General features: G+C 29.1%; 3 protein-coding genes across 3 annotated transcripts; 1 reads left to right on the top strand and 2 right to left on the bottom strand.

The window, feature by feature from the left end:
- Nucleotides 1-305: 305 nt before the first annotated feature.
- On the bottom strand, nucleotides 306-7245 carry LOC111415018 (serine-rich adhesin for platelets-like). The gene is made up of 6 exons (XM_023046509.2): nucleotides 6984-7245; nucleotides 4633-6922; nucleotides 4187-4335; nucleotides 3836-4108; nucleotides 3551-3771; nucleotides 306-1508 (listed from the first exon to the last, which is right to left on the bottom strand). Exons 1-6 carry the CDS (start codon nucleotides 7158-7160, stop codon nucleotides 371-373), a joined length of 4248 nt encoding a protein of 1415 aa, XP_022902277.2. The 5' UTR covers nucleotides 7161-7245; the 3' UTR covers nucleotides 306-370.
- Nucleotides 7246-7778: 533 nt separating this feature from the next.
- LOC111415016 (lethal (2) 37Bb) lies at nucleotides 7779-9792 on the top strand. Its single transcript, XM_023046507.2, has 5 exons — nucleotides 7779-8348; nucleotides 8399-8667; nucleotides 8723-9338; nucleotides 9397-9511; nucleotides 9564-9792. The coding sequence occupies exons 1-5, from the start codon at nucleotides 8028-8030 to the stop codon at nucleotides 9701-9703; spliced, it is 1461 nt and encodes a 486-aa protein (XP_022902275.2). The 5' UTR covers nucleotides 7779-8027; the 3' UTR covers nucleotides 9704-9792.
- On the bottom strand, nucleotides 9677-10569 carry LOC111415017 (calcium load-activated calcium channel). Its single transcript, XM_023046508.2, has 3 exons — nucleotides 10335-10569; nucleotides 10103-10277; nucleotides 9677-10044 (listed from the first exon to the last, which is right to left on the bottom strand). The coding sequence occupies exons 1-3, from the start codon at nucleotides 10471-10473 to the stop codon at nucleotides 9807-9809; spliced, it is 552 nt and encodes a 183-aa protein (XP_022902276.1). The 5' UTR covers nucleotides 10474-10569; the 3' UTR covers nucleotides 9677-9806.
- Nucleotides 10570-12210: the final 1641 nt, after the last annotated feature.

The raw sequence follows: 12210 nt of genomic DNA, 5'->3' as shown, positions 1-12210 counted from the left end.
TTTTAAATAACGATCAGCACCGCCTCGCCTAAATAGCAGTTGCATAAATTGAGAAGAATAAACCAGGAATATTGATTGTTTTGTTATTGATAAACGTTATTGTTGAGCTGTTGACGTTTTTACATCGCTCGAAACCCAACCGATTCTCGTTCTTTATAATTATGCATTGCCAGTTACGTTTCTCTCGAAACGCAGTTATAATGAGGGCACAACATAAACAATCGTATATTATCAAAAATAAACAGCACGGTTTGGTGAATTCAAATTTTGGTATAAACTGGAACATGATTTGAATTAGTTTAATATACAAAACAAAATTTTTATTGAAAAAGAATTACATTAAAAATATTTTTCATTACTAAATTTGGTATCAATCATCATCGTCTTCATAAAAAGGGAATGATTTACGAACGGCGTCGTTCGTTGCCATCGCAGATCCAATACTACACTTAAAAATACTTTGAAATTCTCTCGTGTTAATAATCATTTTATTCACTCTCCATAAATTGGGTAAATTATTTTTCGCCTCGAACATTTTTAGCATAAAATCGAAATGATTTTCATTCGATATGATTCTTTCTTCGCAAAATTCTTGAGCTGCGGCAATAAGAAATACTTGTTCGTCAGTAAAATCTTCATTGATCCAAGGTAAAACGGTGTTATTCGTTTGGAGTTGATTAAAACATTTAAGCGCGAGACGAAATCCTGCGTTATCGGCGTCTGTTTGGATATATTTTATTTCCGGGGGGGTTATGGTAATGTTTTGTTCTTTAATCACCATAAATTTTTTGTCTTGCTCGGTGTGAAGAACCTCTAAAATACCCGGATCGTTCAAACCGATAGTTTTGATACCGATTTCATTGAAATGTTTTCCCATTTCAATCGCAATTTGAGTACCGATCTTCGCCATTAAGAAATATCCGGGGTAATAATCCATGTTGTAAGATGTTAAAAATTCGTAGGGGATTGAAATTTTTGATGTGAAATAAAACGATTTAGGTTTGTAATCATGGGGTTGAATGAAATGGCAGAATGTGTCGGTGTCTTTAAAACTTTCACCAACTGACGAATATTTTTGTAAGTTTTTGTATTTCCTCATTTCCACTAATTGGGAAACGTAGCTTGATCCTAAATTGATTGAGTCGTATTTCGTTTGCAAGAATAAACCCGAAATGCATTCATCGGAATTCGACATAAAATGTAATGATAATTCCTTGATTTTTTCTTCGATTAAGTCTTTATCTTCTTCATCGTCGATTCCTTCTGTGACTTCGACACTTTGCAAAAAGCTTGATTTTAATTTCTTAAATATTTCCTCTGAAAGTTGTTGGGCTTTCGTAATTTTATCTTGTGGTAAATGCTTCATGTATAAATAAGAAGAAACGTCTGAGAATAGATAATTTGTCAAATCTAAGCAATAATCGTCTATTGAATCAGTTGATTTTGGTATAACTGTTGCGTGGAATAGATCGTTGGTATAAACTGCGAGGAAATTTATGTAACTTCCCCTGAAAAAAAAATAAATTAATTATTTGTGTTAATAATAATACCGTTGTTATGATTTTTTAAACCAAACTCTGCATATTTGGTTGTTATAGATATGAAATATAAATTTAAAAAAATCGTATCTCAAGAACGAATTGAGATATCAACATGAAATAACAAACATTTTAAAGCAAATTTAATGAAGATTTAAAACACCATAAATAATTACTTAGTTACCATAAACATGGATCTTATGATTTTTTAAACCCAACCCTGCATGCTTGATTGTTATAGGTATGAAACATAAATTTTAAAACATCATATCTCAAGAACGAATTGAGATATCACCATGAAATAAAATACATTTGAAAGCAAATTTAATGAAGATTTGGTGCACTATAGATAATTTCTTATTTTCCATAAACATCGTTGTTATGATTTTTTAAACCCAACCCTGCATGTTCGATTGTTATAGATATGAAATAAATTTTAAAAAATCGTATCTCAAGAACGAATTGAGATATCATCATGAAATAATAAACAAATTGAAGCAAATGTAATGAAGATTTAATGTGTCAAAAATAATTTCTTACTTTCCATAAACATTGTTGTTATGATTTTTTAAACCCAACTCTACATGTTCGATTGTTATAGATATAAAATAAATTTAAAAAAATCGTATCTCAAGAACGAATTGAGATATCAATATGAAATAACAAACATTTTAAAGCAAATTTAATGGAGATTTAATGCACTATAAATAATTACTTAGTTACCATAAATATGATTGTTATGATTTTTTAAACCCAACCCTGCATATTTGATTATTATAGAAATGAAATAAATTAAAAAAATCGTATCTCAAGAACGAATTGAGATATCAATATGATATAATAAACATTTTAAAGCAAATTTAATGGAGATTTAATGCACTATAAATAATTACTTAGTTACCATAAATATGATTGTTATGATTTTTTAAACCCAACCCTGCATATTTGATTGTTATAGAAATGAAATAAATTAAAGAAAATCGTATCTCAAGAACGAATTGAGATATTACCATGAAATAAAGAACATTTTAAAGCAAATTTGATGAAGATTTAATGTTCCAAAAATAATTTCTTATTTCCCATAAACATCGTTGTTATGATTCTTTAATCCCAACTCTATATGTTCGATTGTTATAGATATGAAATAAATTTAAAACAATCATATCTCAAGAACGATTTGAGATATCTTCATGAAATAATAAACAAATTAAAGCAAATTTAATGAAGATTTAATGTGCCAAAAATAATTACTTAGTTTCCATAAACATCGTTATTATAATTTTTTAAACCCAATCCTGCATGTTTGAATGTTATAGATATGAAACATAAATGTTAAAACATCATATCTCAAGAACGAATTGAGATATCACCATGAAATAAAGTACATTTGAAAGCAAATTTAATGAAGATTTAGTGCACCATAGATAATTTCTTATTTTCCATAAACATCGTTGTTATGATTTTTTAAACCCAACCCTGCATGTTCGATTGTTATAGATATGAAATAAATTTTAAAAAATCGTATCTCAAGAACGAATTGAGATATCAACATGATATAACAATCATTTTAAAGCAAATTTAATAAAGATTTAATGCACCATAAATAATTTCTTATTTTCCATAAACATCGTTGTTATGATTTTTTAAACCCAACTCTACATATTCGATTGTTATAGATATGAAATAAATTTAAAAAAATCGTATCTCAAGAACGAATTGAGATATCAATATGAAATAACAAACATTTTAAAGCAAATTTAATGAAGATTTAATGCACCATAAATAATTTCTTATTTTCCATAAACATCGTTGTTATGATTTTTTAAACCCAACTTAGCTTGATTGTTCTAAACTTTAAGAATAGATATAGAAACAATTGTATCTCCGAAACTAATTGAGATATCATCATGAAATAAAAAGCATTTTAAACCAAATTAACTTAATATTTAATATTAAAAAGATGGTTTTCTCAAATTTCAGAATTATGAATTTTTTGAACCTTGCATACTTACTTAATTTGAAGTTTGTTTAATTCATTAAAAATGTTATATAAAACATCTTTTTGATAGACCATCACCACGCTTGAATCATCCAATTTTTTCCCCGAAATAATTTTAAATAATAATTTCCAATCGATACTATAAAATTTTTTGTTTAAATCGTCCACAGTTTGTTCTTCGAATTTTTCCGAGATAAAAGAATTTCGCAATGAACTTGTACTGACCAGTTTAATCTAAAATTATGAAAAAAAAATAAGAATTAAAAAGCAAAATAAATTATTTTTTGGGTAACATTACATAATCTAAAATTTCGTTCTCAATGTTAAACTCTAAATTGTACATGTTATTGAAATACTCAATCGATCTCCTGGTAACGTTAAAAGATGTTATGTAGTGGTCAAAATGTTTCACGCAGTTTGCGAAATCCTCGTAAATTTGGTCCAAATTCAAATGATGAGATTCGAAACGTTGTTCCCTTTGCAGGTTCTTCGCACAATTACTGTCAATGTTATACAAAGCCGAGCTGGTTTCTAAAGGATTTCGGGTCAAAGTTTTGTAAGGCGGACTCAACTAGAAACCAGATAATTTATTACCCACAGAAAAAGATACAACACAAAAGAAATTGATTTGTTATATAAATTTTTTTACCTTAAAAACATATTGTTTTGTATTTTGATCAACATCAATATCAACGTCCATAATTGGTAAAGTATTTGTTAAAATCATTTTGGATACTAAAACGGTGAAATCGTGTTTTTCAGGATCATCGTTAATTAATTTTTCAATAATTTCTCGAACTAAATTAAAAAAAAAATAATTATAACAAAAAATTAATTAATTTGTTCAAAATAATACGATTTTTGAAAAAATCAGAAAATTCTAACCTAATTTCATGTGCCACACTCAATATTTATCATAAATGATCATTTAAAATCATATTTGACACAATTAATTAGTGTTTTGTTTTCGGCCATTTTGAATTTTAAAAAAGTATAAAAATCAAAATATCTCGCAAAGTTTAATAGTTAAATATGTCGTGTTTGGATTCATTTTAAAGGATTTTTCATGAAGATTAAGAATATAATAATCATTACCTTCAGTTAATCTTTCGTTGTAATCAAATACCGATTCATGTGTTATACATGTATCGTAAAATTGAGTCATTTTCTCGACAAACACACTTTTGGAGGTATTTAGAATTTCCTCGTTCAAAATTTTTCTGAATGTTTTTTGCCTTCTAAATGACTCCGAAGATTTTTTCGATGCCCGTCCACAAGAGTACGAATAAAAGTCCTCACATTTATCGATCGTATGATCCATCGTAGCCAACATATCCGAAACGGAAATTTTAAATTTATTTTTTAATCGTGCCGAAGCTTTTTGTTGAGGTGCGCTTGATTTTGTAGTCATTGCTGATTTTACTGGCGATGTTGTTGTCGTTGAAGTACCTGAAGTTGAAGAAGTAGTTGTTGAAGAAGTAGATGATATTGACAAAGTGGATGGTGTTGAAGGTGTAGTTGCAGAAGTAGTAGATGATGTTGAAGAAGTAGTGAACGAAGCAGATTTTGATGATGAATCAACATAATCTTCACCACTCGTTTCTTGGGGCGAATCAAAATCATCATAGTTATTTTTCATTGTAGATAACATGGTCGTCGTTTTTGCTTCATTTGTTATATCGGTTACTATTATTCCTACCGCACTCCTCGACATTTTATTTATTAATGTTACCGTTGAGTCAACATCAGTGTGGTAATCATCAGATGTTGAACTTATTGTTGACGTTGAAGTTGGTGAAGTTGATGATGTACTTGATGTTGTTGATGAACTCAATGTTGTTGTAGTTGGACTCAATGTTGATGTAGTTGTACTTGATGCTGTTGATGCACTCAAAGTTGTTGTAGTTGTACTTGATGTAGTTGGTGGACTCAAACTTGATGTAGTTGTACTTGATGTAGTTGGTGGACTCAAAGTTGATGTAGTTGTACTTGATGTAGTTGGTAGACTCAAACTTGATGTAGTTGTACTTGATGTAGTTGGTGGACTCAAAGTTGATGTAGTTGTACTTGATGTAGTTGGTGGACTCAAAGTTGATGTAATTGTACTTGATGTAGATGTTGGACTCAAAGTTGATGTAGTTGTACTTGATGTAGTTGGTGGACTCAAAGTTGATGTAGTTGTACTTGATGTAGATGTTGGACTCAACGTTGATGTAGTTGTACTTGATGTAGTTGGTGGACTCAAAGTTGATGTAGTTGTACTTGATGTAATTGGTGGACTCAAAGTTGATGTAGTTGTACTTGATGTAGTTGGTGGACTCAAAGTTGATGTAGTTGTACTTGATGTAGTTGGTGGACTCAAAGTTGATGTAGTTGTACTTGATGTAGTTGGTGGACTCAAAGTTGATGTAGTTGTACTTGATGTAGTTGGTGGACTCAAAGTTGATGTAGTTGTACTTGATGTAGTTGGTGGACTCAAAGTTGATGTAGTTGTACTTGATGTAGTTGGTGGACTCAAAGTTGATGTAGTTGTACTTGATATAGTTGGTGGACTCAAAGTTGATGTAGTTGTACTTGATGTAGATGTTGGACTCAAAGTTGATGTAGTTGTACTTGATGTAGTTGTTGGACTCAAAGTTGATGTAGTTGTTGAACTCAAAGTTGATGTAGTTGTACTTGATGTACTTGTTGGACTCAAAGTTGATGTAGTTGTACTTGATGTAGTTGTTGGACTCAAAGTTGATGTAGTTGTTGAACTCAAAGTTGATGTAGTTGTACTTGATGTAGTTGTTGGAGTCAAAGTTGATGTAGTTGTACTTGATGTAGTTGTTGGAGTCAAAGTTGATGTAGTTGTACTTGATGTAGTTGTTGGACTCAAAGATGATGACGTTGTACTTGAAGTTGTTGTTTGTGTACTCAAACTTGATGTCGTTGTACTTGACGTTGTTGTTGGAGGAATTAAGGATGATGTAGTTGTGCTTGATGTTGTTGAGGAAGGACTCAAATTAGATTGAGTTGTATTTGATGTAGTTGTACTTGACATAGTTGTACTTAACGTACTTGTATTTGATGGAGTCGTTTGTGGAATCAATGATGATGTGGTTGAAGTTGAAGTAGTTGTAGTACTTGTTGATGGTTTCAAAGTTGTCGTAGTTGTACTTGTTGGAGACAAAGTTGTTGTAGATGAAGTTTTAACTTCCGGATTTAACCCTTCAATTTCATTCGATTCCTCCGCATATTCCTTCTTAGTTGGTTTCGTTGTTGATTCACCAGAACTTTGATCAACTTTCTCAGCTTCTTTATCACTGTCTTTAGTTCTATTTGCTTCTAATTCTTTACCTTGCATTATTTTTCCCTTATCCACCATTTCCACATCGCCATTCAACTTTAAATTTATTTCAGCAATTACAAAAAAACATATAAAGCTCCAAAAAATAAGTACTTACATCTAATGGCTGCTTCTCTTTAGTTTTGAACCAATCAAAAGATGAAAAGACGATAATTAAGGCACAAAATGATATAAATATAAGTAAGACACACAAAAATGATTTGTAACTGGTGTCTTCCACGGCGGGTTGTCCTCCTTCAGGATCTTGAACATGATAAGTGCCTTTTTTGACCATTTTTTTTCTAACACTACAAAGTGATTTTGCTTACACTAAATATAATCTAACACAAAACGTATCCGTCAAGAATTTCTTACTTTATAATATCATAAACCGTTAAATGTTATCAATACAGGAAGGTTCGCCGCAACTTTATCAGATGGTCTACCAAAAAGGATGTTGGTTTAATTAAAATGTTGGTTATCAATTCAAAGAAAAGAATTAGTTTTAATGATTACATAATTAATTAATCGATTAATTCTAACATCGTCGTATGTTAGAAGATGAGAAATCATGTAATCCAAAGTAATTATAAATACAAGAATATTAAATCACTGAAATACTTTAAAGTATATCAATTAGCGCCATCTACAAACAAAAAATTAAATCAAATTTTTAATCAAAATCCTCAATTATTACAGATTCCTCTTTTATCTCACTACCAATAAATTTTTTAAATTAAATTTAAATTCATTCTTTAATTAAACCTATTAACACTATTTATTAGAGTACGTTTACTTAAAAATACATTTTTCATATATAAGAATACCTTTTCTCATAATCTTCTCATTTAACTTATTTGTCAAAACCGGATAACCGCGTGTTTATCACATAATTTTTGGATTACGCAATTTTAAAAGTATAACATAAATAGAAGTCGTATTATATTAATCTAATATTAAACAAATCGAACAATAAAAATTTTATTTCACATCTATATATTCGAAGATAATCGCAAAAGGATATTAATTACTTTCTCCTGACATTTGACATAACCTATAAAACCGATCCTAACCTTAAAACTAAAAAAAAATCAATTTGATAATGAAATCTTTTAAACGACTTTAATGATCAATTCTGAATAATTAATCTGTGAATATTAAAATGTATACAACAAAGAATATTGAGCGTTTATGTAGAACGATTTTATTAAAAAATTCAAAGAACGTACACACTACTTCTATAAAATTAAAATTTGAAAATCCGCTTTCGAGGACTTGGAGGATATTAAAAGATGATTTTCGAAGGATACCTGCTAAATTTAATGATGCTAATCAGGTTGGTGGGTTAGATAATATCTTTCCTAGGCACGTTGATATTTTGGTTGTTGGTGGAGGTGCTATTGGAACTTCAATCGCTTATTGGATTAAAGAAAAATCTGGATTAAAAGGAGTCAATTTAGCTGTTATTGAGAAAGATCCAACGGTAAGAAATTTTTAATTAAGAGAATTTTAATTAACTTTGTCTTATTTTAGTATGCAAAAAGTTCAACAGTTTTATCTGTTGGAGGTCTTAGACAACAATTTTCTCTCCCTGAAAACATACAAATGTCTTTATTTGGAGCTGAATTTATTCGTAACTTAAAAAAACGTTTTGGTAATGACGCAGATGTTTATTTCACCCCAAATGGTTATTTAATGTTGGCAAGCGAGCAAGGAGCTCAACAATTAATAGATAATTCTAAATTACAAAGAGATCTTGGCGCTTATAATGTTATTTTATCAAGAAATGAATTAAAAGCAAGGTAATAAATTTAAATTACAATCATAAAATAACTCATAAAGTGTTTTTTGATTTAGATTTCCATGGATGAATGTTGATGATGTCGAAGCAGGATGTTTAGGTTTAGAAAAAGAAGGTTGGTTTGACCCCTGGGCTATGCTTTGTATAATGAAAAGAGGAGCAATGAATGCAGGGGCTCAATACATAACTGGTGAATTGGTTGATTTCACTTTTGAAAAGAAACATGATATTACAGTTGATGGAGTTGAAGAAGGTACTTATGAATCGATGGATGAGGCAATAATAAAACTACCAAATGGAGAACACAAATCAATACAATTCGCTTTAATAATTCTTGCTGGTGGGGCTGATTCTGGTGAAATTGCTAAACTAGCCCGAATTGGTACAGGACAAGGAATTTTATCAATCCCACTTCCTGTAGAGAAACGAAAACGTTATGTTTATTGTTTTTCGTGTAATGAAGAATGTCCTGGAATTAATACCCCTATGACTATTGATTATACAGGGGCTTATTTTAGACGAGATGGGTATGGGGGAACTTTTATTGGAGGTTTATCACCTTTACCCAATGAAGAGCCTACCACTGATAATTTAGATGTTGATCATGTTTATTTTGATGAAAAAATTTGGCCTATTTTAGCCCATCGAGTTCCAGCTTTTAATAGTGTTAAAGTAAGTTAAAAAAAAATTGTTTATTAATTTAAAAACTAATTAAATAAAAAAAAAATAGGTAAGAAGCGCGTGGAGTGGATTTTATGATTATAATTGTTATGATGAAAATGGAATTATTGGGCCACATCCTTATTATCACAATGTGTATCTAGCCACAGGATTTAGTGGTCATGGTAAGAATGAATCAATTAAAATTGGGTTAAAATAACCAATATTTTTGTTTAGGTATTCAACAAGCCCCCGCTGTAGGAAGAGCAATAGCTGAATTAATTTTAGATGGTGATTTCCAAACTATAGGTTTAACAAGGTTTGGATTTGATCGATTAATAGTTGATAAACCAATGTTAGAAGCTTGTATTGTATAAATTATAAATACAAATTAACACCTCGATTTTTAATGAGGTACTTTTATAAATAATGTACAAAATAAAAATAAAATTTATGAATCAAACTATCTTTGTTGTGCTTTCATTTAAATTGTCCTGCATTTTGACCAAAGAATGTATTTCCTTGTTTAGAAGCAGCTCTTGATGGCGCAAATCCCAACATTTTTTGAATATTTTGCCTGATTGACATAGTACATAAAATGTAAAGGAATATAAACGAACATTCAGTGTAATCTTCGCCTGGAAGATTCCTATGACTTAAACCTTGCACCCAAACAATTGGTACAAATGGTAATCTTGCCACAACTCTCCCATCAAAACTAAAAAGTTAGGATAAATCAAAAACCAACAAAAAGATAATAACAAAAAAAAACCTACATATTATTAAACATACTAAGTAAAGCAGTGAATGCAAATCCAATGGCAAACATTGATTTCATTTTAACCAAAGATAAATCTCTACTATTAATTTTTAATCGCTCCTCTTGCCTCTCAATTTTCTTTTTAACCTGTTTATAAATTGATTCCCCATGGGTTTCTTTACGCTTTTCCACTACAAAAAGATTTTATTAAGTTCTTCAATTACATAAGATCATTTAAATCTACTTACATTTCTTACTTTGCTTTTCAACCTCAGTTTTTAATTTTTGATATTTTTCTGTACGATACACCATCAACCAAGTTAAACCCTCTCCGAGAAGAGCCGTACAAATTGAAATAAAAACGATAAGAAGCGTATCTGCCCACATTTTTCTTAATTTAAGAAAAATAAATTAAAAATTAATACGTCAAATCTACAATAATGACAGAGTGAATTTTTAGGTTAGTGAAACGTCACTGATGTCACTTAATTTAAATTATTAGAACTCGATTATTATTATTTAATTAATTATTTTAATTTTAATCGGATTATTTTGGTTAGATAAAACTGATAAAGTTTAAATTAAAAAAATTAAAAATAAAACTTTCGATGTAATTTTTTTGGCGGGAAAAACTAAATGTCACTAAATTCAAATTTTTTAAATTCAATTAAAAGTAATTGTAACACAATTATTGTGCTTAAAATGCTTAAATTTGTTTGTTTCGTTATTGTGTATATGTGCAATAAATTAAAAGAAATCGGATTTATTGATAATTCGGTTACTATTTGTTCAATCTAAAAAAAATTTAATTAAAACATTAAAATTGGGTTAAAATGATTTAATCACCTCGTCGTAACAAAAATCAGTGGGAAATGTATGCAAATAATCGCAAATTCTTTGATTTTCTTTGTGTATAGACGAAGTACAATAAGTAACGAAGATTGTATTGAAAAATATGAGGAAAAAATTGATGTTTTGATTGGTTCTGTTTTCAAAAAGGATGTAAGAAGCAAATAATGTGTTTCCCCCAAAAGTAACTAATAAAATAATTGAGAATTCTTGATTTAATAATGTAGAAAACGAGGATAAATTATTTAGAATTTGATGTAGTTTTATAATTTCGTATTGATCCGGTTTTTTGATGCCCAAAAAGTGGTTATTAATTTGTTGGAATTGATTTTTTAAAGATAACGAGATCAAAATTATGTAATAAGAGACGAATTGCCAGATAAATTCGATTAATAATTGAGAAATCTATAAATTAAAAGATTAATATATTAAAGTGGGTGTATTAAATGTTACTTACGTGTATAAATAAAGCTTTTGTTAATGTGTATTCAGTTTTTGTGAAAATCTCGTTGAAAATGTTTAAATAAAAGGATTTAATTGATAAATTATGAAGGGGGGTTCTCCCAGATATGATGATAATATGATTCACTAAAAAATAAGAATTATTTATTGATTACTTACTTCGTTAATTAATTTTACTTAGAAAGAGGACGATAAAAGTTAACAATATTAGATTAAAGAGGATTTTTTGGTTGTTTAACGATTTCCTTTGAAAAATAATTATTCGATTCTCTAATTGGTTCCATTTATGATTAATATCTTTCCATTTGCTTGAAAGGCGTAATAAACTTACCAAAAATATTAACGAACCTAAATTATTTAAAATAACTAAAAAGGCAGCAAATAGTTTCGTGGAAATTATAAATTACAATTTGATACCTTTTGAATTATGTGTGTTATAAATAAGAGAAAAGCAACAATACACAGAGATAATTAAGAAATTTAAGCACCAATGTAAAAAGGGGAATTTGAAATAATTTTTAAAAACATTTTCTTTGTCAGTATAAATTTCAGGGAATATTCCAAAAAATTTCCCGATTGAAATCAAAGGTTTCAAAGATGACGAAATAGAAGAATTACGTTGGTAAAGCTTAAACATTCTTTATGAATTCCTTTTGAACCATAAAAATAGGGGGAAAAACAGAAAATATTTTTTCCATTGTGCAAACACATCAATCATAATTTTCTCATACTAATATTGATTTTAGTCAAAGAACGGAAATCGAAGCATTCAATTGTATAGTATAATTACAATTAGTATCAATAAACTTATTT

Source organism: Onthophagus taurus, chromosome 6 (genome assembly GCF_036711975.1).
Source record: "Onthophagus taurus isolate NC chromosome 6, IU_Otau_3.0, whole genome shotgun sequence".
Taxonomy (NCBI): domain Eukaryota; kingdom Metazoa; phylum Arthropoda; class Insecta; order Coleoptera; family Scarabaeidae; genus Onthophagus; species Onthophagus taurus.
Note: the sequence above shows the minus strand (reverse complement) of the source record. Positions and strands in the feature narration are given on the sequence as shown.